At 38.9% G+C, this 25,872-nt stretch overlaps 1 protein-coding gene across 1 annotated transcript in view; it reads left to right on the top strand.

Moving 5' to 3' along the window:
* Positions 1–25,872, top strand: part of LOC146817842 (G protein-coupled receptor family C group 6 member A-like) — a 119,461-nt gene that overhangs the window by 59,750 nt on the left and 33,839 nt on the right. The window contains exon 4 of the mRNA XM_085611305.1: positions 4,101–4,313. Coding sequence (XP_085467431.1) covers positions 4,101–4,313 — 213 coding nt within the window. The remainder of the gene's footprint in view (positions 1–4,100; positions 4,314–25,872) is intronic.

Genomic DNA, 25,872 nt, shown 5'->3' with positions numbered 1-25,872 from the left:
AGAAGTCATGTAAAAAAACATGCACTCTTGTGTTTTAATTAAGTTGTATCCCGTGTTGTAATCAGGCGGCTCAAAGGTGACAAATAATCTTTAAATCCAAATGAAGACTGCAAAAACCGGAACGTGATGTGACAATAAATAAAATAGAGAATCAAGAAAACCTTTTAAGAGAAGAATGCCTCATGGTGAATATAGGTTTGTTCAAAATAAAATTGTGGTTCACTTAAGGGATCTCTGGTCAAAAACGACACGTCAAAGCGCTTCAATGACGAAGTAGATCAGCTACTCCATTAACCAAAGTACTATATACCTCTGGATGACTAAATCTAGATGAAGGACAATCTTAGACTGTGGGGGCCATCTTGCAAACGGTTACCTAGCGTCTACTGCAGAATGTTGATCATGCAAATAACAAAACAATTGACTAAATATTAGGAAAAGTGACACCTGACTTGAATTAAGGTGAAAAGTACCCATCATTGGATTCCAGAGAACCTAGTTAGAATTTGGATCTACAATTAAAATAAAAACGATATGTGTGACGCTAAGGTCACAGTAAATATTCCTAAATACACAATGGTGGCAGCCATCTTGAAATTTGCAACACTGCTAAAGAAAAACATATAATCCGTGTGTTGAATGACAAGTTAGAAAAGCTGGAAAAGCAGAATCTAGAAGGTAATACATTGGTGAACGCCATACAGGTTAAAGGTAGCAACTGCATTCCATCCTATCATTTAGGCCGTTTGGCATCAGTGTCCAATCTTTTAATCCAATAATTCTCTTTTTGAAGGAGGAATTTGTGGTTGTCTCTTCCTTGTCTTGTGCCCACAATTTCCAAAATCATGAATTTTAGTTGACAGTGAGCGACATTTAAATAAAGACTACAGTCAATGGCAAATTTTATGAAGGGTTCAAATGAGTTCCAAGTAAACAAACAATATGCTGCATCCACATAGAAGATTTAATTTGGAGACAAGTTAAAAAAGTATGAGTAGCTTGGACCAGGGGCCACTGTAGGAATTAGGATTTGTACATATTGGTAGAGAGATGGTACAAGTGTTCTGGCTGGGCACACAGAGTCAAAACTATTTATTGCTAGTAAGTAAACAGGTTTCTGTAAGCAATCCTTGTCTTGGCACAGTAATCAAGGTCTTCCTCAAAAAAAATTGCATGTGGTTCCTGAACACTAATACTAAAAATACATATCTAGGGGCCCATTAGGATGGCGGGCCACCCTAGTGGTGCTGGGACCGGCCGCCAGTGGTGCGGCGGTCCCGCACCTGCAATTAGGATGCCACCGCCACCATGACGGTGGCATCCTCCATTCCCAGCATTGTGGCGGGCGGTGGTCACAGCACCGCCTGCCAAAATGCTAAGAATGCACTGTGTGCATTGTCATGCACAAGGTGACAGGCACCGCGAGGTGCCTACCACCATGTCCATGACAATGCAGGAGGGTACCATAGGTACTCCCCCTGTGCACCCCCCACCCCCGAATGCCCTGGGGGTCCGCAATGGGCCTCCAAAGACAAAACCGCCTGCCTTTCCATGGCAGAGTCTCCACCATGGAAAGGCAGTCCACCGCCATGATGATAATATGGATGGCGGTGCCTGCAAGGCACCACCACCATATTCCTGGGCTTTTCCGCCATTAGGCAATCGGGCGGATTGCCTACCAGAGGAAAACCGGCAGACGGTCTTCCCATCCGCCGGGGTCCCCCGTCCTCCATCGTAATGTGGCAGGGGGAAAAGTCATGCGGGCGGTGGATTTTAGCGGGCGGATCACCACCGCCATACGGGCGGTGGCGATCTGCCCGCTATCGTAATGACCCCCCTAGTTTGGAAATAAGTCAAAATTCTTAAACCAGCATAAAGTAGAGGCTAATGACTAAAATGGCACAAACATGAAGAAAATTGGATATGGGAATGAAAATTAATATTATATCGGAAATAGCAATGATCCACTGCTTCAATACTGAACCCACATGAAAAGATGAAAAACATTTACACTTATTACTGTGAAAAAATGGCACATGTGGTGAACTTACAGTCAATATCTAGAACAATTTATCTACAGCTACTAGAGGCCTTTTTGAATCTATTCAGAAAATGTTCCAGTTTGTTCAGTGTTATACAAGGAGACAATGACTCCGCCGGGGAAAGCCCTCAGCCTCATTGGCATGATAAATCAACATGCACCCACAATACAATAGCAGAATTTGTTGTTGTCTATGTTTACAGTTCAACAATTGTATTATGGGTGTTCCAGTGGTTGATGGCGCAGTGAGAGTGACAAATGTGAATAAATTGCATACTGAGTGTGATTCATGAGCAGATCCAAAACAATGAGCACTGTAGACTGGTTCACAAAATTATTTTCAGTTTTGACTCATAGTTAGAGTACTGTTTGGGCACATAACAATAAATGGAGGTCTAGATGTCATTAATGTCGATGTTTCAAATCCTGTAGTCTATATTAGGAGGGTCTTCATCAGAAGTAGTTGGTAGCACCTCATCATTTATTTGAAAATTGTGAATGTAGTGGCCACCATTTGTCGATGAATAAAACACATAACCAAATCAATGTACTTCAACACCAAACAGCAGTTGTCTGATCCGTGCTGGATTCCCTACCTCTCTCTTGATCAAATCTATAATACACAATTTATTCACATATGTACCATTAACTGCGTCATCCACTGAATTGCTGAGCTGTAAAAAATGACAATAAATAATTATATTACATGTGCATATTTATTGTTTATTCCAAGAGAGCTCAGACCAAAGGCTTCCTCAGGGGAACCACTGTCTCCTTGTACTATTGATTACCGTGGTTCCTAGGACTATAGAATTTCCCATTTATTGACTCTTGAGTTTGTTTGATGTAACACTGGATTTACGTTTGCATTTACTTGGCTCAATTTAGACGCTTTAAATGCAGAATCACTGAAATGATTGAGTACATTTGTGGCTTTTTCAGGATTTACGTGTCATATGTACCCTATATGTGTTTCTCCAGCAGGACTATATTTCTCCTGGTTGTCAAATCCATTCCCATGCAGCCCTATGTAGTACGGAGATGTTTGAACAGTTTTCATACCAGTATATTTAGCACTGACAGTAGATGCAAACTTGAGTATCAAAAACACTAGAAATGTTTGTGAATGCCCAGAAAGTTAAGACTTTAAGGTGTTTATTACCTTACATCGGTCACCCACTTGCAGCACAATTGAGAACACCAATGAATCTGCCTCTGGCCCAAAGCTTTTTCATCTGTGGGAGGAAGTGTTTGCAGATCCTGAGTGCATGAGAAATGAGCTGGACATTATACCCTCAAACTACATTTCTAGTAGACTATATATATTTCAGTGCTGGATCCAAAAAATGAACACATTAAAACCTCTTAATGAAATGAGAATGATGGAAAAAGCAACACAGACTTATCAAACTCGACTCAGGCCCCCCAGACCCAACCTTCAAGGCAAGATTACCTTTATTTGGTCGGTGTCACAGCCCAAACAACCTCCAGAAGTTACTTCCCCACCTAAGATCCTTGGTGAAGAAGGGCTAGGTTTATATTCAGGAGAATTGATAAGATCTCTTTAGAGGTAGATTATATCTCAGACAGAATGGCTGATAGCCACCATGCAGATAATGCTAGCCACAACATGAACCACTTTACTTCTAAAGAAATCTTGGTAGAATGACATTTCCAAAATGTAAGTGAATTATTTTTTTGGGTATTGTTGGGTAGACTATTGTTGATTATTGCGCTAATGAGGAAAAAGTACTTGTTTTTTTAATGAAATATGATGAAATAATGTGGAAGAATGTACCCACAGGAAATGGATCACCTTATTGAAAAGAATTTGAGTTTAAAAAATAGTTTAATTATTCTCAATGGTGAGATGGTTCACAGTCTGTGCTCTGAAGTCTATTAGAACCATTATCAATTTATGGTTTGGACAGACTCCCATTGGTAAAAGTCTAGACTTTCGACTACTTGTGGCTTCACAATGTGAAGAATGTAATTCTGCACATGGTGAATAGTACTTTGTAATAGTTACTCATATTCCTTTCATATGGTCCCTTTCTAGTTACTCAGTAAAATAAAGCAAGTGAAGTTTTCACAAGTAGACGGACCATATTATTTTGAAGAGAATGGAGACTCCATCAATGGATATGACCTGATAAACTGGCAGTTGGTGAATGGCTCTGTGCAGCTTACGATCGTTGGGGAATATAGTTTGTTGAAGAAGAATGTGGAGTTTCGTGGCAGTCCTATTCTTTGGAACACAGAGAATAACAAAGTAAGTACAACAAAGTGATTGGCATCTGTATGTTCACATGCAAGTCACATATTCTGTTTGAATAGTAAGTGAAAGGTGAAATGTCTGAATAGTAAGTGAAAGGTGAAAGTGTGAGAACTGTGTTAGGCTTAGTCCTTGGTGTTGATACTGCATAGATAACATCTTACTGGCAAAATTAATGTGACAAGATATTCTGCTAATATTCAAAAAGGTAAACTTAAACTTTATTTTGGAAGTAGTGACAGACTTGATTAATACATATTCTCGAAAAATTGGATGAAAATCTATTTTACTTGGAGCAACACACTGTTCCCACTAATCCCTAGTATATATTTCTGTGGGGTTTCAGAAACATTGTTACTTTTGTGTGACAGATTCATACTATTTCTTTCTGTTCATACGTGTAATCTGGGTGCAGAAAAAGTGAATAAACCAATGTAAATTCCATATCCTCATTCACAAGCTAAGCTGTTTACAATGGTGGGAAACCATAAATGCAGTAGAATTTCCACTGTCATACATTTGATGGTGGGAACATAAGTGCTCCATGGGAGAAGCAAGGTAGTGGCAAATGGATATGTGGTACAAACCTACAGTTATAATTCTGTGGATATTCAGAAACATTTTTCATGTGTTTGTCTACACATGTTTCATCACTAAACGTCTTCAAAAATTGAAATGTGTGCAAATAAAGTATAACAAATCCAGAAATGCTACATAGCTTGCAACAGTTAGAATAATCATTGTCCCTGTGCAGAATACAAGTTGACCCTTATCAGTAACCATATCCAAGCAGACTCTACACAAGTGGAGGACAATCTGACAGTTTAAGCATTGCATGAATATCTAAGATTTTCCTATATTTAGGTGTGCATGTCTATTGATTTGTATAAGTTCCCATCAAAGCTGTAAATCAAATGAAATCATAGGGGTTAACATGGGATAGGTACATTTATTACTTTTCAAAACATCTTTGGAAATCAAGTGATTTAACAATACCTATAAAGAACACAAATACGAGTTTGCCTATATAGCGCACGCACTATCATGTATATGAGGCCCGATTCAACAAGCCATGTGTGCTCCTTAGTTTAACTTAGTTATGCAAGTGATAAGATGAACAAATGCAAATGTGAATTTGCACTCATAAAATCATTTACTCATTCATGATATTACTCCAATATGATGTAATATTACCTGCTACTCTCCTGGTGGGGTACATTCCCTCCTGTCATGAGCAGTAATCAGTTTCAAGATTTGGAAAAGGGTGAGAAAATCCCTCAAATTGGTCTGGGTTTCAAAGTATGAGATGAATAGTAGTTAGCAAGTGCATTTTCATTCAGTAAGGCATTTGTGCATAACAAAGCTTGCCCTACTAAATATATCTGCTTGAGATAAGGCAGAATTCCAGGGGTATTCCTGAGTAAACTGAAAGAGCTGCAGATTTCTTTGAGCACTTGTGGATTAATTAGTAATTGCATAAAAGTCAGACATTCTTTCTATATATGGGTGTAAACCTAGAGGAGTATATTCAGAAAGATTTTTTTAAAAAAATTGGCTGATGATGTATAGCATATAAAATCTTTAGATGGCACACCCATGTTTAGCACTTAAATATAGGGAGAGTAATTGAGACTGAAATTAACAAAAAGTGCCTATCTTACAGCCTGATTCAAAAAAAATCCTGGCTTGAATCTTGGAAATTAAAGTTCATAGTAAAGATTCTCAATGAAATATTACAAATCTACACCAATAGTAGTACTCCTCTGAATGCAGGCATGTTTACTCATTTTGGAAATTGATAAACGTTTCTGGTAGTACTCTTGCATAGCTGTGCCTGGTACAGGTTTCCATACAGGCTTACTACTTGGAATATCATGTAACATTTTCCTGGGGCTCTCATTTCCCCAATGAGCATTCCCATGTGTTTTCTTTTTTTCCACCCCATGACAACATTTTCCCCCCACTTTAAGACCCTATGCCCCAAGCTTCCTCCACATTTAAAGTTTATCCTTTCCCCTTCCCAACAGGAAAGCGGAGTTATTCCAACTCTTGGGAAAGAGTTGGCTTAGAGTTTGGTGAATGCCAGTGAACACACAGGTTTATGGGCATTCACAAATTTTCAAAGCAAACCAGACTTTATCAACCCTCTATCCATTCTTGAAGTGGGGTTTAATTTGCAGATTTACCAGCAATACAGACAGAAAAATCAATATTAGTAAAGCCATTCATACTAAGAATTATTTATGAAATCTTTATGGGTGTAAATGAACTTATTTTTAACTGTATGCCATTGTTAACTGCAAAAAAGTAGTCAGTGAAATGGGCCCACAGTCTAATGTTTATGATTTATACATGTTTTTTTACTTTAGTATAGACTAAAACGTTTTGTAAACACCCACAAATCTGTGAGCTTGAGAGTTTACACTGACATTTGCAGTAGGATCCACTCTGGAACACTCAAATATCCCCCCATGATCAGCTTTGCTCACATACAAATGCATCTACACTAGTGTATTGGGCTCTCAAGAACTAAAATGTAAAGAGCCTGAAGGTTCCACCATATTGTAATTTTAAATCCACCTGCAGAAGTTGCTACAGTGGATCATAGTCTCCTACTGAAGCAGTAATCTGCCACTGGAATTTCCACTGAGCACATATAATGTGGGTTTAAAATTGCTTGTCAATTCAATTCAAAATAGTTAGCTTTATTTGGTATGTTCAAACAACCATAAAAGCAGTAACAAATCTACAATACAGTGCTTGAAGGAAACATTTCTTCATACAAACATAGAATATTCCATACCAAAATGTATGTAGATCAATTTTTAGAGAACAATGACTTTCCTTACATTAATTGCTTTTAAAATATATTATATATTGCTATAATTTCCTTTACCGGGCGATTGCCTAGTTTTGATGCACATGTAAAAAACCCATGTGCACTTTTAGCCATCTTAGAATGGACATTAGTTAATTCATGAGTCCATTTCCCATTGCCTGAATAAGTTACTTCCAGGTAACAAAAGTATTAACGGTTTCTACTGGGGTACTGTCAATGTAAAATATTTTGTATTTCTTTGGTTTAGGGCCACATATCATAGTAAATGTTTATGTTTTATTAATTAACAGTTTCCTTGCAGCAATAACATTCCTAAAATTATCCATTAATCGTTCTAGGCCCACTGGGGTCCTAGAGAGCAGTACAGCATCGTCTGCATATAGTAGGACAAGTATGGATCTACCAGCAATTTAAGAGAACATACGCCTGGACCAACTGCAAAACTTTATTGATCTCATTTATAAATAATGAAAAAAGGAGTGGGGCGAGGACACAGCCCTATCGGATACCTCGTTTTACATCAAAATTTGGTGTACACTCGCCCCGATGATCATAACACACCTTGCATGATAACATCTCGTAAAGCCTTGCGAGAAAGAAGATTATGGGTTTAGGTGCGCCGAGACTAAGCAGAGTTGGCCATAGAATTGCATGATCAACCAGATCAAAGGTGCTGCTAAGATCTGCAAAGCATTAATATAATCTCCCTTCTTTTGCACATGTATATTTGCCTATTAGTAGTTCTAAATTGATGCACTGCGCTACGGTCCATAGCCCTTTCCTTAAACAATATTGTGCTGGAGAGAGCATCTCATTTTCATTTATCCACTCTTCTAGTCTCACTAGCAGCACCTTACTCATCACCTTTACTGATGAGTTTAGGAACGATATGAGGCGGTAATTTCTGGCTGCCGGCTTGTTGCCTTTTTTTAAAAATAGGGATAATAACTGATTGACCCCATGAGGGCGGTATATACTCTGTGGGTCCGCATAGATCTATTGCTTCTTTATAAACGTCTACCGGGACCCCATCTGGGCCCAGGGCTTCCCCCCCTGCTTTCCTTCAGTCCTATCTGTACCCCTTTGTTTGCAATATTTAAGGGTATAACTGGCCACTTACTCTATTTTGGGCTTTGTGCCCTAGATGATTCATGATCCGGCGGGTTAAAAGTACTAGAAAAATGCAACACTCACTCTTCACAGGTAACATGGGACAATAATTCGGAGAATGAATCATACTTTAAAAACGGCGAGTTCACTGTTTCCCAAAATAACTTCTTGTTCATGTATCTGCTGCCATAGAAAGCTTGTCCGACGCTAACTCCTGCAACTCCCTTTTCCTCACCTCGAAGACAGATTTATAGTTACATTTTAGGTTTTGAATTACTTCATTATCTTGTTTTACTATGTAAGCCCTGTTTCAATTGATTTATTGCCTGTGTGCAGGTGTAGTCAAACCACCCTCTACTTTGCCTACTATTTCCCCTAAAGGGAGCAGTCAAAATCCCATTGATAGTAATATTAATTTTAATAAAATTAGCCATCAGCTGGGTGGGGCATACAGTCTCATTAAGACAATAAAAAATCTCTGCGCCACATTTTAAAACAAATTCATGCAAGACTTTTTGTGGTTCCACTCCCTCCCATTTAATATGTACCCCGTTGGGTCTAAAAGCAGCGATATTAGTAATAGTATTTTGACCGGCTGCCACTTTTGTACCCCCCAAAAAAAAGACATTATAATACAGTTGTGGTCACTCAGTGCTAGCTGTGCATCCCACGTGGAGGAATACTTATGGTTAATACTAGATTAAATGAACATGTGATCAATGGTAGATGCAGCATTCCTACCGATAAAAGTTGGTATTAGGTCACCATTGGTATCACAAGCACACAGTAGTAATTCTAGGTCATATTTGGCAGTCAATAAGTTTAGAGCGCCTCCAAAGTCATTATGTGGGAAAACTATACAGTCATCACCCTATTCATTCTTGTTCCCACAAGCTCGAGTGGCAGACAAACAACATATTTGAGAATTAAAATCCCTGACTCATATAAGTACAATATTATTATTAATTGAATTTAACAGTTTATTTAGTCCTTTATCCAGCTCAAATACAATATTTCTGCAGGTTGAATCAAACATATTATTATAGAAATTAACCACAACCACATCCTTACCATCTTTACTGTGCAACCACATTATCTGGGAATGTACTCCAATTTGTGACAACCATATTTACAACTGCCGGTAGCTTGTTTGAAATAAGGATCAGAAGCCCCCGTTTTGCTCTTCCGGCAGGTGATGGCACTGCCTGTAACCAATATGAGAAGGACCCTTCTATATATAATAGAGGGTCAGGGCACAAGCTTTCTTGTAGGCAAATCACATCAAGTTCATTAATAAAATCTTGCCATCCTAGTAAATCCCCTTTACTCATTAGACCAGAAATATTCCAGGTTGCAGTTTTATATCCGTTTTCTATTTTATTCCCTAAGTTAACACTGGGACTCGCCCTTATGTTATTATCCTTATGTTTATATATAGTATCTATGGGGATGCTCGCGATATTTACGACAACAATTGGGTCTTTATCAGGTAGGGCGATTGCAACTGGTGGCACCACTCCATGATCAAGATCAACTATCCCATCTTCCGTGAAAAAGATCTCAATACTGGGAGGATAGTCTCCCTTTTGTCAATCAATATCTTGCAGGGTACTCAGGGCTTTGTATCTATACATGACTAGTAGGGCATAATGGGGATGGGTTATCAAATCTGGGGTCATACATAAATGTCCTAATCCATCTTCCCTGTGTTGTGTCAACCTTAGGTGCCTATAAAAAAAGCCAAAGGGTTGTAGTGACATGTTCTGAACAAACTGCATAGGTGGAATTGCTCTCTCTTAGGTAATTCTTGTCCATCTGGGGTTTCTAAAATTAATAATTATACAATCTCCTTTAAGAGTCTTTCATAGGTGGCCAATCCATTTCACTCGTTAAAAGTATCTGGTCAGCACCTGCCGTCAGGTATCCACAATTCTTATCTAGCTAGTATACCACTCTATTCTTTAAGGTGTCATGGGTTTTCTTCTGACCTGGCTGCAAGTGGAGATGTTAACCAGAACTGCCACATAAGGGCAGAATTATTTTTTTGGGTATTGTTGGGTAGACTATTGTTGATTATTGCGCTAATGAGGAAAAAGTACTTGTTTTTTTAATGAAATATGATGAAATAATGTGGAAGAATGTACCCACAGGAAATGGATCACCTTATTGAAAAGAATTTGAGTTTAAAAAATAGTTTAATTATTCTCAATGGTGAGATGGTTCACAGTCTGTGCTCTGAAGTCTATTAGAACCATTATCAATTTATGGTTTGGACAGACTCCCATTGGTAAAAGTCTAGACTTTCGACTACTTGTGGCTTCACAATGTGAAGAATGTAATTCTGCACATGGTGAATAGTACTTTGTAATAGTTACTCATATTCCTTTCATATGGTCCCTTTCTAGTTACTCAGTAAAATAAAGCAAGTGAAGTTTTCACAAGTAGACGGACCATATTATTTTGAAGAGAATGGAGACTCCATCAATGGATATGACCTGATAAACTGGCAGTTGGTGAATGGCTCTGTGCAGCTTACGATCGTTGGGGAATATAGTTTGTTGAAGAAGAATGTGGAGTTTCGTGGCAGTCCTATTCTTTGGAACACAGAGAATAACAAAGTAAGTACAACAAAGTGATTGGCATCTGTATGTTCACATGCAAGTCACATATTCTGTTTGAATAGTAAGTGAAAGGTGAAATGTCTGAATAGTAAGTGAAAGGTGAAAGTGTGAGAACTGTGTTAGGCTTAGTCCTTGGTGTTGATACTGCATAGATAACATCTTACTGGCAAAATTAATGTGACAAGATATTCTGCTAATATTCAAAAAGGTAAACTTAAACTTTATTTTGGAAGTAGTGACAGACTTGATTAATACATATTCTCGAAAAATTGGATGAAAATCTATTTTACTTGGAGCAACACACTGTTCCCACTAATCCCTAGTATATATTTCTGTGGGGTTTCAGAAACATTGTTACTTTTGTGTGACAGATTCATACTATTTCTTTCTGTTCATACGTGTAATCTGGGTGCAGAAAAAGTGAATAAACCAATGTAAATTCCATATCCTCATTCACAAGCTAAGCTGTTTACAATGGTGGGAAACCATAAATGCAGTAGAATTTCCACTGTCATACATTTGATGGTGGGAACATAAGTGCTCCATGGGAGAAGCAAGGTAGTGGCAAATGGATATGTGGTACAAACCTACAGTTATAATTCTGTGGATATTCAGAAACATTTTTCATGTGTTTGTCTACACATGTTTCATCACTAAACGTCTTCAAAAATTGAAATGTGTGCAAATAAAGTATAACAAATCCAGAAATGCTACATAGCTTGCAACAGTTAGAATAATCATTGTCCCTGTGCAGAATACAAGTTGACCCTTATCAGTAACCATATCCAAGCAGACTCTACACAAGTGGAGGACAATCTGACAGTTTAAGCATTGCATGAATATCTAAGATTTTCCTATATTTAGGTGTGCATGTCTATTGATTTGTATAAGTTCCCATCAAAGCTGTAAATCAAATGAAATCATAGGGGTTAACATGGGATAGGTACATTTATTACTTTTCAAAACATCTTTGGAAATCAAGTGATTTAACAATACCTATAAAGAACACAAATACGAGTTTGCCTATATAGCGCACGCACTATCATGTATATGAGGCCCGATTCAACAAGCCATGTGTGCTCCTTAGTTTAACTTAGTTATGCAAGTGATAAGATGAACAAATGCAAATGTGAATTTGCACTCATAAAATCATTTACTCATTCATGATATTACTCCAATATGATGTAATATTACCTGCTACTCTCCTGGTGGGGTACATTCCCTCCTGTCATGAGCAGTAATCAGTTTCAAGATTTGGAAAAGGGTGAGAAAATCCCTCAAATTGGTCTGGGTTTCAAAGTATGAGATGAATAGTAGTTAGCAAGTGCATTTTCATTCAGTAAGGCATTTGTGCATAACAAAGCTTGCCCTACTAAATATATCTGCTTGAGATAAGGCAGAATTCCAGGGGTATTCCTGAGTAAACTGAAAGAGCTGCAGATTTCTTTGAGCACTTGTGGATTAATTAGTAATTGCATAAAAGTCAGACATTCTTTCTATATATGGGTGTAAACCTAGAGGAGTATATTCAGAAAGATTTTTTTAAAAAAATTGGCTGATGATGTATAGCATATAAAATCTTTAGATGGCACACCCATGTTTAGCACTTAAATATAGGGAGAGTAATTGAGACTGAAATTAACAAAAAGTGCCTATCTTACAGCCTGATTCAAAAAAAATCCTGGCTTGAATCTTGGAAATTAAAGTTCATAGTAAAGATTCTCAATGAAATATTACAAATCTACACCAATAGTAGTACTCCTCTGAATGCAGGCATGTTTACTCATTTTGGAAATTGATAAACGTTTCTGGTAGTACTCTTGCATAGCTGTGCCTGGTACAGGTTTCCATACAGGCTTACTACTTGGAATATCATGTAACATTTTCCTGGGGCTCTCATTTCCCCAATGAGCATTCCCATGTGTTTTCTTTTTTTCCACCCCATGACAACATTTTCCCCCCACTTTAAGACCCTATGCCCCAAGCTTCCTCCACATTTAAAGTTTATCCTTTCCCCTTCCCAACAGGAAAGCGGAGTTATTCCAACTCTTGGGAAAGAGTTGGCTTAGAGTTTGGTGAATGCCAGTGAACACACAGGTTTATGGGCATTCACAAATTTTCAAAGCAAACCAGACTTTATCAACCCTCTATCCATTCTTGAAGTGGGGTTTAATTTGCAGATTTACCAGCAATACAGACAGAAAAATCAATATTAGTAAAGCCATTCATACTAAGAATTATTTATGAAATCTTTATGGGTGTAAATGAACTTATTTTTAACTGTATGCCATTGTTAACTGCAAAAAAGTAGTCAGTGAAATGGGCCCACAGTCTAATGTTTATGATTTATACATGTTTTTTTACTTTAGTATAGACTAAAACGTTTTGTAAACACCCACAAATCTGTGAGCTTGAGAGTTTACACTGACATTTGCAGTAGGATCCACTCTGGAACACTCAAATATCCCCCCATGATCAGCTTTGCTCACATACAAATGCATCTACACTAGTGTATTGGGCTCTCAAGAACTAAAATGTAAAGAGCCTGAAGGTTCCACCATATTGTAATTTTAAATCCACCTGCAGAAGTTGCTACAGTGGATCATAGTCTCCTACTGAAGCAGTAATCTGCCACTGGAATTTCCACTGAGCACATATAATGTGGGTTTAAAATTGCTTGTCAATTCAATTCAAAATAGTTAGCTTTATTTGGTATGTTCAAACAACCATAAAAGCAGTAACAAATCTACAATACAGTGCTTGAAGGAAACATTTCTTCATACAAACATAGAATATTCCATACCAAAATGTATGTAGATCAATTTTTAGAGAACAATGACTTTCCTTACATTAATTGCTTTTAAAATATATTATATATTGCTATAATTTCCTTTACCGGGCGATTGCCTAGTTTTGATGCACATGTAAAAAACCCATGTGCACTTTTAGCCATCTTAGAATGGACATTAGTTAATTCATGAGTCCATTTCCCATTGCCTGAATAAGTTACTTCCAGGTAACAAAAGTATTAACGGTTTCTACTGGGGTACTGTCAATGTAAAATATTTTGTATTTCTTTGGTTTAGGGCCACATATCATAGTAAATGTTTATGTTTTATTAATTAACAGTTTCCTTGCAGCAATAACATTCCTAAAATTATCCATTAATCGTTCTAGGCCCACTGGGGTCCTAGAGAGCAGTACAGCATCGTCTGCATATAGTAGGACAAGTATGGATCTACCAGCAATTTAAGAGAACATACGCCTGGACCAACTGCAAAACTTTATTGATCTCATTTATAAATAATGAAAAAAGGAGTGGGGCGAGGACACAGCCCTATCGGATACCTCGTTTTACATCAAAATTTGGTGTACACTCGCCCCGATGATCATAACACACCTTGCATGATAACATCTCGTAAAGCCTTGCGAGAAAGAAGATTATGGGTTTAGGTGCGCCGAGACTAAGCAGAGTTGGCCATAGAATTGCATGATCAACCAGATCAAAGGTGCTGCTAAGATCTGCAAAGCATTAATATAATCTCCCTTCTTTTGCACATGTATATTTGCCTATTAGTAGTTCTAAATTGATGCACTGCGCTACGGTCCATAGCCCTTTCCTTAAACAATATTGTGCTGGAGAGAGCATCTCATTTTCATTTATCCACTCTTCTAGTCTCACTAGCAGCACCTTACTCATCACCTTTACTGATGAGTTTAGGAACGATATGAGGCGGTAATTTCTGGCTGCCGGCTTGTTGCCTTTTTTTAAAAATAGGGATAATAACTGATTGACCCCATGAGGGCGGTATATACTCTGTGGGTCCGCATAGATCTATTGCTTCTTTATAAACGTCTACCGGGACCCCATCTGGGCCCAGGGCTTCCCCCCCTGCTTTCCTTCAGTCCTATCTGTACCCCTTTGTTTGCAATATTTAAGGGTATAACTGGCCACTTACTCTATTTTGGGCTTTGTGCCCTAGATGATTCATGATCCGGCGGGTTAAAAGTACTAGAAAAATGCAACACTCACTCTTCACAGGTAACATGGGACAATAATTCGGAGAATGAATCATACTTTAAAAACGGCGAGTTCACTGTTTCCCAAAATAACTTCTTGTTCATGTATCTGCTGCCATAGAAAGCTTGTCCGACGCTAACTCCTGCAACTCCCTTTTCCTCACCTCGAAGACAGATTTATAGTTACATTTTAGGTTTTGAATTACTTCATTATCTTGTTTTACTATGTAAGCCCTGTTTCAATTGATTTATTGCCTGTGTGCAGGTGTAGTCAAACCACCCTCTACTTTGCCTACTATTTCCCCTAAAGGGAGCAGTCAAAATCCCATTGATAGTAATATTAATTTTAATAAAATTAGCCATCAGCTGGGTGGGGCATACAGTCTCATTAAGACAATAAAAAATCTCTGCGCCACATTTTAAAACAAATTCATGCAAGACTTTTTGTGGTTCCACTCCCTCCCATTTAATATGTACCCCGTTGGGTCTAAAAGCAGCGATATTAGTAATAGTATTTTGACCGGCTGCCACTTTTGTACCCCCCAAAAAAAAGACATTATAATACAGTTGTGGTCACTCAGTGCTAGCTGTGCATCCCACGTGGAGGAATACTTATGGTTAATACTAGATTAAATGAACATGTGATCAATGGTAGATGCAGCATTCCTACCGATAAAAGTTGGTATTAGGTCACCATTGGTATCACAAGCACACAGTAGTAATTCTAGGTCATATTTGGCAGTCAATAAGTTTAGAGCGCCTCCAAAGTCATTATGTGGGAAAACTATACAGTCATCACCCTATTCATTCTTGTTCCCACAAGCTCGAGTGGCAGACAAACAACATATTTGAGAATTAAAATCCCTGACTCATATAAGTACAATATTATTATTAATTGAATTTAACAGTTTATTTAGTCCTTTATCCAGCTCAAATACAATATTTCTGCAGGTTGAATCAAACATATTATTATAGAAATTAACCACAACCACATCCTTACCATCTTTACTGTGCAACCACATTATCTGGGAATGTACTCCAATTTGTGACAACCATATTTACAACTGCCGGTAGCTTGTTTGAAATAAGGATCAGAAGCCCCCGTTTTGCTCTTCCGGCAGGTGATGGCACTGCCTGTAACCAATATGAGAAGGACCCTTCTATATATAATAGAGGGTCAGGGCACAAGCTTTCTTGTAGGCAAATCACATCAAGTTCATTAATAAAATCTTGCCATCCTAGTAAATCCCCTTTACTCATTAGACCAGAAATATTCCAGGTTGCAGTTTTATATCCGTTTTCTATTTTATTCCCTAAGTTAACACTGGGACTCGCCCTTATGTTATTATCCTTATGTTTATATATAGTATCTATGGGGATGCTCGCGATATTTACGACAACAATTGGGTCTTTATCAGGTAGGGCGATTGCAACTGGTGGCACCACTCCATGATCAAGATCAACTATCCCATCTTCCGTGAAAAAGATCTCAATACTGGGAGGATAGTCTCCCTTTTGTCAATCAATATCTTGCAGGGTACTCAGGGCTTTGTATCTATACATGACTAGTAGGGCATAATGGGGATGGGTTATCAAATCTGGGGTCATACATAAATGTCCTAATCCATCTTCCCTGTGTTGTGTCAACCTTAGGTGCCTATAAAAAAAGCCAAAGGGTTGTAGTGACATGTTCTGAACAAACTGCATAGGTGGAATTGCTCTCTCTTAGGTAATTCTTGTCCATCTGGGGTTTCTAAAATTAATAATTATACAATCTCCTTTAAGAGTCTTTCATAGGTGGCCAATCCATTTCACTCGTTAAAAGTATCTGGTCAGCACCTGCCGTCAGGTATCCACAATTCTTATCTAGCTAGTATACCACTCTATTCTTTAAGGTGTCATGGGTTTTCTTCTGACCTGGCTGCAAGTGGAGATGTTAACCAGAACTGCCACATAAGGGCAGCATTCGGGTGGTACGTTTATTGGTACATCAGCTCTTCCCTCATAAGCCACATTATATCTCATCTTAGTATACTTTATTGGGGATTGGTCCAGGTGGAACCTGGCCCATTGAGCTTGCTGGACTTGATTTGTCCGGCCCTGCTGTCTTAGGGTAATATTATTTGCTGGCTCAGTTCTCCCAGTTTTATACCCTGCATTTGCTGGATCATTAGATTCCCCAGCTAGTTCTCTGTTTGTTACCTTACTAATACCTTGTCTGAGGAGACAGTTACCTGTAACTGGGGTTTGGTTAACCCCCCCTTATTGATACATCCTTATCATTCCCAATATTCAATCTTGTATTCCTAAGTGAGCCACTAATCTTAGTTACTTTGTTGGATAGTTTGTCAAGTTTTTTATGGATTGAGTTTAACAACTCCTCAATTTCTGTACAATAGCGGTTAAAAATTGTGTTGTTTGTATATTTAGAAAGGGATATTGATAACTTATGCTCTTACAGGCTGGGTCTGTGGGTCTGTAGGTGGGTCCTTTCCTGGCTTTGTTACCACCCATCATTACCTGGTTCTTCTTGCACCCTCTCTTTCTATTTGGGGTCAGTGATCCGTCGGGTGTGCGAATGCATAGGGGGTCAACTTGGGTATAAGGCTCTAATTCCATTGCGCTTTTGGAGACCGCAGGTGCCCCTTGCTTCTCAGTATGGGTTATTTCCCTTAGTTGCATACTCCCTTCTGATAGTAACAAGCTGCCATTGTCTATCTGCCCTCCTGCTGTCATACCTGGTCCCAGCGATAGGTGGCGTTCTGTCCTATCTATTTCATCTGTGATCGCACTAACCGCTCGTACCAAAAAAGAGTCAATAGTTGTGCGTGGAATGTCGGTTACAGAACTTTGGGCAAGTGCCTTGCACTTAACCAATTCTATCCCTTAAGTGGAGAAGCCTAGTAGATTCAGTAGTTTCTGTAGTGTGAAATACTATAGAAATACTATAAAAAGTGGAATACAAAGTGCAAAGTGCTAAGTAAAGAATCTGATTACATTACGCATTGTTAAAATCAGAGTTAACTTAATCAGACTTTAACATTTTGTAATATAAATACTGTCTAATTAAGTCAAATCGGGATAAAGTCAACTAAAAGGAGGCAAAAGTGTCCCAGGGTTAGAGTTTATAAATTATACCTCACAGGTGCCTGTCCCTCGTTTTGGTAGAGCACGAAATATCTGGTCCAGCAGAAGAAAAAAGTTCTATCCTACTTGATTTTGCTTCCTTTTTCTTGAGGTGCTGGTGACTCTCAACAATATCTTTAGCGGCAAGCAAATCACTGGGTGGACTACAAGTTATAAGTTCTCACCGTGTTACAGATTGACGCTAGAGGTCCTCACCTTGTAGCCAACAATAGCCTCCACAACAGAATACCAGGTTCCAGGGCTTTAATATGGTAATGGAGAATAGAGGTGGTATAAAAAAAAACAAGGGAGACATTCAGCCCCTAGAAGAAACATTTTCTGCTTGAATTGCTTTGTGGCCCCTGCTGTCAACTTGCACAGGCCAAACTCCAATCATTTCAAATCAGACAACTTCTGGTGCAATATGCTAACTAAAGCATTTTGGAATACTTCTTTTACATTATATCTATTGCTGTAGCTTAAACGTGTTGGGCCTAAAATTAATTTTTACTACAGAATACATTTTCCCAGAACAACCTCAGCTACCATTTCCTATTTCCCTTAGGTCCTCCGATAGATCTTGTTCTGTGCTGAAAGGGACTCGAGTGTTTAGGGGATGAATTATTAACATAGAAAGACCTGAAATAATATTTAGCATTTAATCATTATCAAATGGAATTGTTCAGGCAGGAACTGTTCAGGTCAAATACATTTGAAAACAGATAAATTGACCACAACAAATGAATGAAACAGAAGCAGCAGAATAGTTATCTCGGTTGGTATCTTTATTGTATCTAAAGAAATTTCAATAAGCATTAATAAAACTGTAAGAATAAAGTTTAAAGGGTATTTGTTCCTCCACTGAGGTAGATTGTATCATGAGAAATGAATCTTTTATAGCATAAGAACCTCATGCAAACCCTATATGTGTAAGTTCAGAAATCGCCAGGGCTGGAGTGGCTGTAGCGGGCTTCAGGCATTTTCCCAGTGGGCCGGAAGGCTGGGGGCCAGTTTTGGACCAGTGAGGGCCGCTTTTTGGAACAGGGTGCCAGTTTTGCAGCAGTGCTATAATATCGGCCCACTATACCAAAAGCAGCAGCAGTGTTTTCAACAAGCATCCCACCCCTACCCTGCCCCCCAACCCCACCCATGGGCAGTCAGACTTAATTGGCAGGGCCCGTTTGTATTCCCAGTCCAGCCCTGTAAATCACCAAAATGACCAGTTCCAGTTCATGAACAGGTTCATCTGCCCCGTCCGTACTGCAGCATCAAACGCACAGCTGTTGTCGGGAAACCTTCCTGCTGGAAAGGTTCCACCGACGCAAGCATACCAGCCTGCAGCAAACACAGTAATATGTCTCAGTTTGCATTAGTTTCTGGAAGTCCAAATCATCAGTCTGTGGACCACTAGGTGGGTAAGATAGGAACTGCTCCTGCCGTACTTCAGGCAATTATACTCCATCGATTTCTGGTTGACAACCCTTGACATCACCAATTTGATCGTACCATTCTGTTCCATTGGTTAGTTTCCATAGGATGAGATGATGTAGCAGGTAAAGTATACAAATCCAGAAGATTAAGTAAACCTTTACATTGCATTTTCAATAGGACCTCTAATTTGTATTCATTCAATTGGTTATGACATCTAGGAAGTAGACAGGTGCATGTTATCATCCTTTGTCAATCTTTTCCCAAGCTTGTACTCTTGGAAGTAACAAATTTGTTGCAAGTCCGGTCAATTAAGCTACAAGCATGAAAGGAATTATTGAGTGTTAGAAACTTTATGAAAAGTTCTCATAGGCTTCAGACTATTCACTTAATTAGTTCATGCTAGGAAGGGAAAGAAGTTTTGAGACCTAAATGAAAAGCAGATTGTGCACGCTGAGTTAGTGCTAAAATATGAATTTCACACTATTGAAAAAAATCTATTAGTTCTTCATTTTTGTTAATTAATAATTGCATCTACATTAATTCAGTATGAAATACCTATAAAAAAAGAAAATTATAACACTTTATAGACAATTCGCATATTTGTTTTTCAATACTCTTTTCATGTTACAAACTTATTACATCATTTAGTAATTTTAAGCATCGCTATATTTTAACTTTACAAATTACAAATTTTAATAGCATTTATTTTTCTCATCAAGATCAGTGCTCATGTTACACATTCTAACATTAGTGTCCATTTTCTTAATATCTAAAATGATTTATTTCATACACACATGAGAAATGTTATGTCATCATTTGTCTGTTATTGTTTATTCATATAGAAAACATATACCAATAGCTTTTTAAACTCATTAGTTTCATCCGTGAATAGATGTCAGTACAAATCTACGTCTAACATTATGCATGCTTTTACGATGCAGTATCTAAATCAAACTTAATTTCGTGCATGTGTCCTAATGCGTGGTAACTCAACACACATTTGTCATATCCTTAAATTATTGTCATAAATCATGTTTCCAGGGAGAATTCATAGAGATCAGATAAACGATAACGTCTAGGCCCCATCATTCTCTCACTATCTATCTTGCATACGTAGTTAGGTCAAAGCTTCCATAGAAAGAGCTTTGTATGTTTCACTAATACTTTTTTCGATGAATCTACATGAAACTTTCCAAGAAAAAAGTACATCCATTTCCTCTGTCTTGTCCATGTTGACCTTGAAACAGTTGACTTTCATTGAGTTAGCCGCTTCGTTCATGCAGGCAATAATCTTGTTCCTTGTGTTTAGGGTGTTTTCCGGGAGGGGGAATATGAGTTATGTGTTGTCTACATAGGAAAGCATATTGATGTCATGTTTGCAGATTACTTTGGCCAGGAGACATGTATGAGTTGGAGATGGTGGTGCTGAGCGATGAACCTTGAGGGACTCCATTGATGAGGTTATGGGCTTCCGAGGAGTAAGGTGCCAAGCTGACAGCTTATGTTCTATGAGTTAAGAAAAACAGATACAATGGAGGGTGAGTCCTTTGATGAAAACCTTGTACAGGTGCCTGATGAGTATGGGGTGTGAGACCATGGCATATACTGCAGAGATGTCCAGGAGAATGATTACTGCATGCCTGTACTGTCAAGGATCATGAGGATATCATCTTGGGGCTATGAGTGCTGTTTCTGTACTGTGGTTGGGCCTGAACCCAGACTTCGTATCATCAAGGAGATGCTATTTGTTGAAGTAGTTGGTGAGGCGTTGGTTAATTAGTTTCTCTAATCTTCGCGGGGTATGGTAGGAGGGAGATGGTTCTGTAGTTGGAAAGTGTAGGTGGGCCAGGGATGGTTTCTTGAGCACGGGCATGATGGTGGCATGTTTCCAAGTGCCAGGAATGAGTGTTAATGCTTCACTGATTGGTAGGAATCCTTTGGTGACGGCCTGGCAGAGGCAATGGTCAGATGCAGCCCCCAGGTGGATGGTCTTCATGGTAGCAGTGATTTCAACAGTGGTGACGTCAGGCCACGAAGTCAGAGATCGTTCATAAGCTGTGATGGAAAGTTGAGTTGCAATGGTAATGCATTTGGTTGAGGGACGAAGTTGCTATATATAGAGGTGGTTTTGTTACAGAAGCATTCCAGAAGCTTATTGCAAAGGTCTTGTGAGGGGGTGATGTTGCTGGAGGCAGCAGGAGGCTGGGGGACATTTTTGATGATGACGGCCCCTAGGGCTGGCATCTATGCGCTCTAAGGTGTGGGTATGTTTTTACATATGTGCTGGTGGTAGTTTCTTAGGGCTAATTTGAAGATGTCTTTATCTGTGATGTCTTGACTTCTTCTCCATTTGTGCTCAGGTTGCTTGCAGTGGCGTTTCATTAGCCTGTTTTCTTCTGTATAGCAGGTGGCCTGTGGTCGGGCTCTTGTCTTTGGGCTGTACTTGAGGGGAGCCAAGATGATGGTTTGCCGCAAGTCGCTAGTGTGCTCAGGCTGATGCTTGGTGAGGGTGGAAGCCCGCTCCTCTTCTGAGATGCTTTTCTGTGGTGGAAGATCTGGGATGGTGGGGGTTGTTATTCTGAAACTGTCTAGGGTTGACCTGTCCAGGTCATGTTGCTGGCTTTTATCATAAAAAAGAACACATATGAAGGATGACAACAGATTGTAGTAACAATAAATTCATTTGTTGATGGTGTTTTACTCTATTTAGCTATTCCTGTGAGTTTTCAGGTGATTTTAAATTGCAGAAAATGCTGACCCTCTGCTGGGATTTGATGACCCATGTTTGAGACGAAACAGTTTTCTCTCATAATTGTCTCATAGAGGATGTGGAAGGGGCCCTAGAAGTAAGGGTGGATGGAATTTGCGAAATTGACTTTCGCAAATGATCGCGAAATTGTGCAAAATCTCCGCGAGCATGCAAAACTTTCGCGAAGATGCGGAGATTGCTTTTCCCGCCAGTTCGCAATGTGTTTTGCGTGCTCGCGAGTAAATATATCTCCAACTTGCCCATGCGGTTGCTAATGGGTGTGGCCATCTTTCTTGCGATGCTTATTTCCTGTTCGCGATCGCAATAACGTGTTCGCGATCGCAAACTCTCGTGGGATAGCGCGACCGGCTACCAACAATCCAACATCTTGTGGCGCACGCGAACGGATAGGAAAACTCGTCGGCGAACGCAGGGACCCGGTATGTCGCGACCGCGCACAAGAGAATACATTTTTAAAGCGTGAACAAGAAAAATACTTCCGTTTCGCGGCAGGTTGCGAAAGGTTTGACATTTTCGCGCTCTCCGCGGAATGCAAAAATGTCAAAATATCGCAAATTCCGCGAGCAGAACAAAATTTACCACCCAGGCCTACCTAGAAGTTAAAATAAGAGCACATTTTGTACAAGATCACACTATGTTTCTCAGTCATGTGGGGATAAAGCTTGTTATTTAGTAAAACATGTACTTCTAACAGCAGCAAAAGTCGATTAGTCAATTGCTCAGTGTTCTACTGCAGTTTCCCACCTAGGACCGCTAGAGAACTAACATTCTGTATGTATGACGAAAGAATGGCACACCTGATTGTCATCTTGGCAGATTCAAAACTGAAAAATGTAAAGCATTTAATTTATAAATTAATAAAACAAAGGAGTTTGTTTTGTCATAGAAATCGTGGCAAGTGGTATAGAAAGTTACAATAAGAACACATTTTCTATGAGTTCTCAGATATCTTTCTCATTCATGTCAGTAAAACATTCTGACATGCAGATTGAAATGTACTTTCAACACCAGCAAAAGTCTGTCAGTTAATTCTCTAGAGAGCAACATGAGCAACTTCTGCTTCACCACAGAGTTCCAATGAATAACTAGAGTGCTAATATTCTGTCTTTATGACAAAAGTGTAGCAGACCTGAACACTATATGGATGGAATTAAAGCTATATAGCTGAAATCATGGTTAGTGTTCTAGAAAGCTAAAATGAGGAAAAATGTTCTGTAAGTTCTCATAAATCTTTGTCATCCATGTCTGTTAAACATTCTGAAGTGCAGAGTGAAAAATGTATTTCCAATACCAGCAGGTCTCTAAGTTAGCTCCCTAGTGATAAACTGCAGCTTTTCCACAGTGTTCTAATCAACTAGAGGGCTAACATTCATAATTGATGTCAAAATTGTGGCACAATGGAACACCATCTTGATGTTTTTTCATATATATTATATATTTATATATATATTGTTTTTTTTTTCACTGAAAAAACCATAGGTTTCAGGGACGTTATAGTTAGTTGGACATTTCACTCGTACAAAACCAGAGAAATTCGGCTGTTAAGTTAGTTCAGCTAACTATAACTTGCGCCCCTGTAATGCACTGCTGATGACATCACATATTACATCATTCATGACATGGACAGGGACATCACTGATGACATCACTGATGACATCATCCATGTGATAATATTATGCACCTTCTCATACCCTAATATAACCTTTGATATACCACTCAAAAATACATACTACCATTTTTTAAACCATAGACACACCAATACCAGTTACTACATACCCACTCACTGATTCCTAGGTCTACACAGACATCCACTCGTTCACCCATGCAGTCACTCATAAATGCAGTCACTCATTAATATGGCACTATCATATGCAAACATATACCTGTACAGACACTCAGACACCGCCACTTATCCATAGAGTTACTCAGACAGCTAGTCAGTCATACAAAGAACCAATCACACTCCCATTTACTCACCTATACAGTTATATACACACCACCTCACTTATTCATACATATACTAGCACATACTATCACTCTTATACAATCACTAATACAAGCACACACTCATCCATACAGCCACTCTTACAATCACTCACTCTCACATACAGTCCTTTATATACTCCAACACTCACATATACATATGTAGTTACTCACACATGTACCACTGACACATCCATTCACTCACCAACACACCCATACACACACTCACCCATCCATACGACCCTTCACAGATGCATTTCTGAACCCATACACCCAGTGAATCACCCACTTACACATCTATGTACAGAGTCACCCACCCCTACCTACCCACACAGACACTCAGGCACCCATACAGATACTCAGACAACCAATCAATCACCCATATTGACACTCATGTATATATATATATATATATATATATATTCACTGAAAAAAACGTAGGTTTCAGGGGCGTTATAGTTAGTTGGACATTTGACTCGTACAAAACCAGTGAAATTCCCCCATTATAGTTAGTTCAGCTAACTATAACTCGCGCCTCCACAATGCACTGCTGATGACGTCACATATTACATCACTCATGACATGGTCAGTAACATCACTGATGACATCTCAAATGACATCACTGATGACATCATCCATGTGATAAATTAATGCATCTCCTCACACCCTAATATAACGTTTGAAACACCCACTCTAAATTACAGACTGCCATTTTCAAAACCATAGAAACTCCAACACTAGTAACTACATACCCACTCACTGATTCTGTGGTTTACACACACATCCACTCACTCACCTGTACAGTCACTCATACTTATGGTCACTCAGTACAGTACTATCATATGCACTCATACACCTATGTAGACACTCACACACCACCACTCATCCATACAGGTACTCACACACCTAGTCAGTCATGCACATCATTATTCACACTCCCATTTACTTACCTATACAGTTATACACACACCAGCTCACTTACTCATTCAACTACTAGCACATTCTTACATTCTTATACAATCACTGATACAAGCAAACACTCATCCATGCAGCCACTCTCACAATCACACACTTATAGCCATTTATATACTCTAACACACATATATACTGCCTTTCATATATGTAGTTACTTACACATGTACCAATGAAGTATACATTCGCTCACTAACACACCCATAGACAGACTCACCAACCCATACAGTCCATCACAGATGCACACTTCAAACTATGCACCCAGTGAATCATCCACTCACACATCTATGCACAGAGTCACACACACCCCACCCACACAAACACTCAGACACCCATACAGATACTCAGACAACCAATCAATAACTCATATAGACACTTATATAGTTATTCACAAACCCATGTAGTCGCTTACACACCAACAGACAGACGGATATAGAGATTCACACAGTTTAGTCACTAACTCATGCATTCAGTAAGATATGTTTAACCACTCACTTATAGAGTCAGTCATGCACCTACTAAATCAACCGCTCAGACACTTATACACCCACTCATTCTTCAATACGCCTTTCCCTATATATATTAAACATATTTAAACTTTACAGAAACACACTGTCACTAGATGCTGTCATCAGTGATGTCATCAGTGATGTCATTTGAGATGTCATCAGTGATGTCATCAGT

This window comes from Triturus cristatus, chromosome 6 (genome assembly GCF_964204655.1).
Source record: "Triturus cristatus chromosome 6, aTriCri1.1, whole genome shotgun sequence".
In the NCBI taxonomy this organism is placed as follows: Eukaryota; Metazoa; Chordata; class Amphibia; order Caudata; family Salamandridae; genus Triturus; species Triturus cristatus.
The sequence above is the reverse complement of the archived record's forward strand: the minus strand, read 5'-3'. Positions and strand labels throughout refer to the sequence as shown.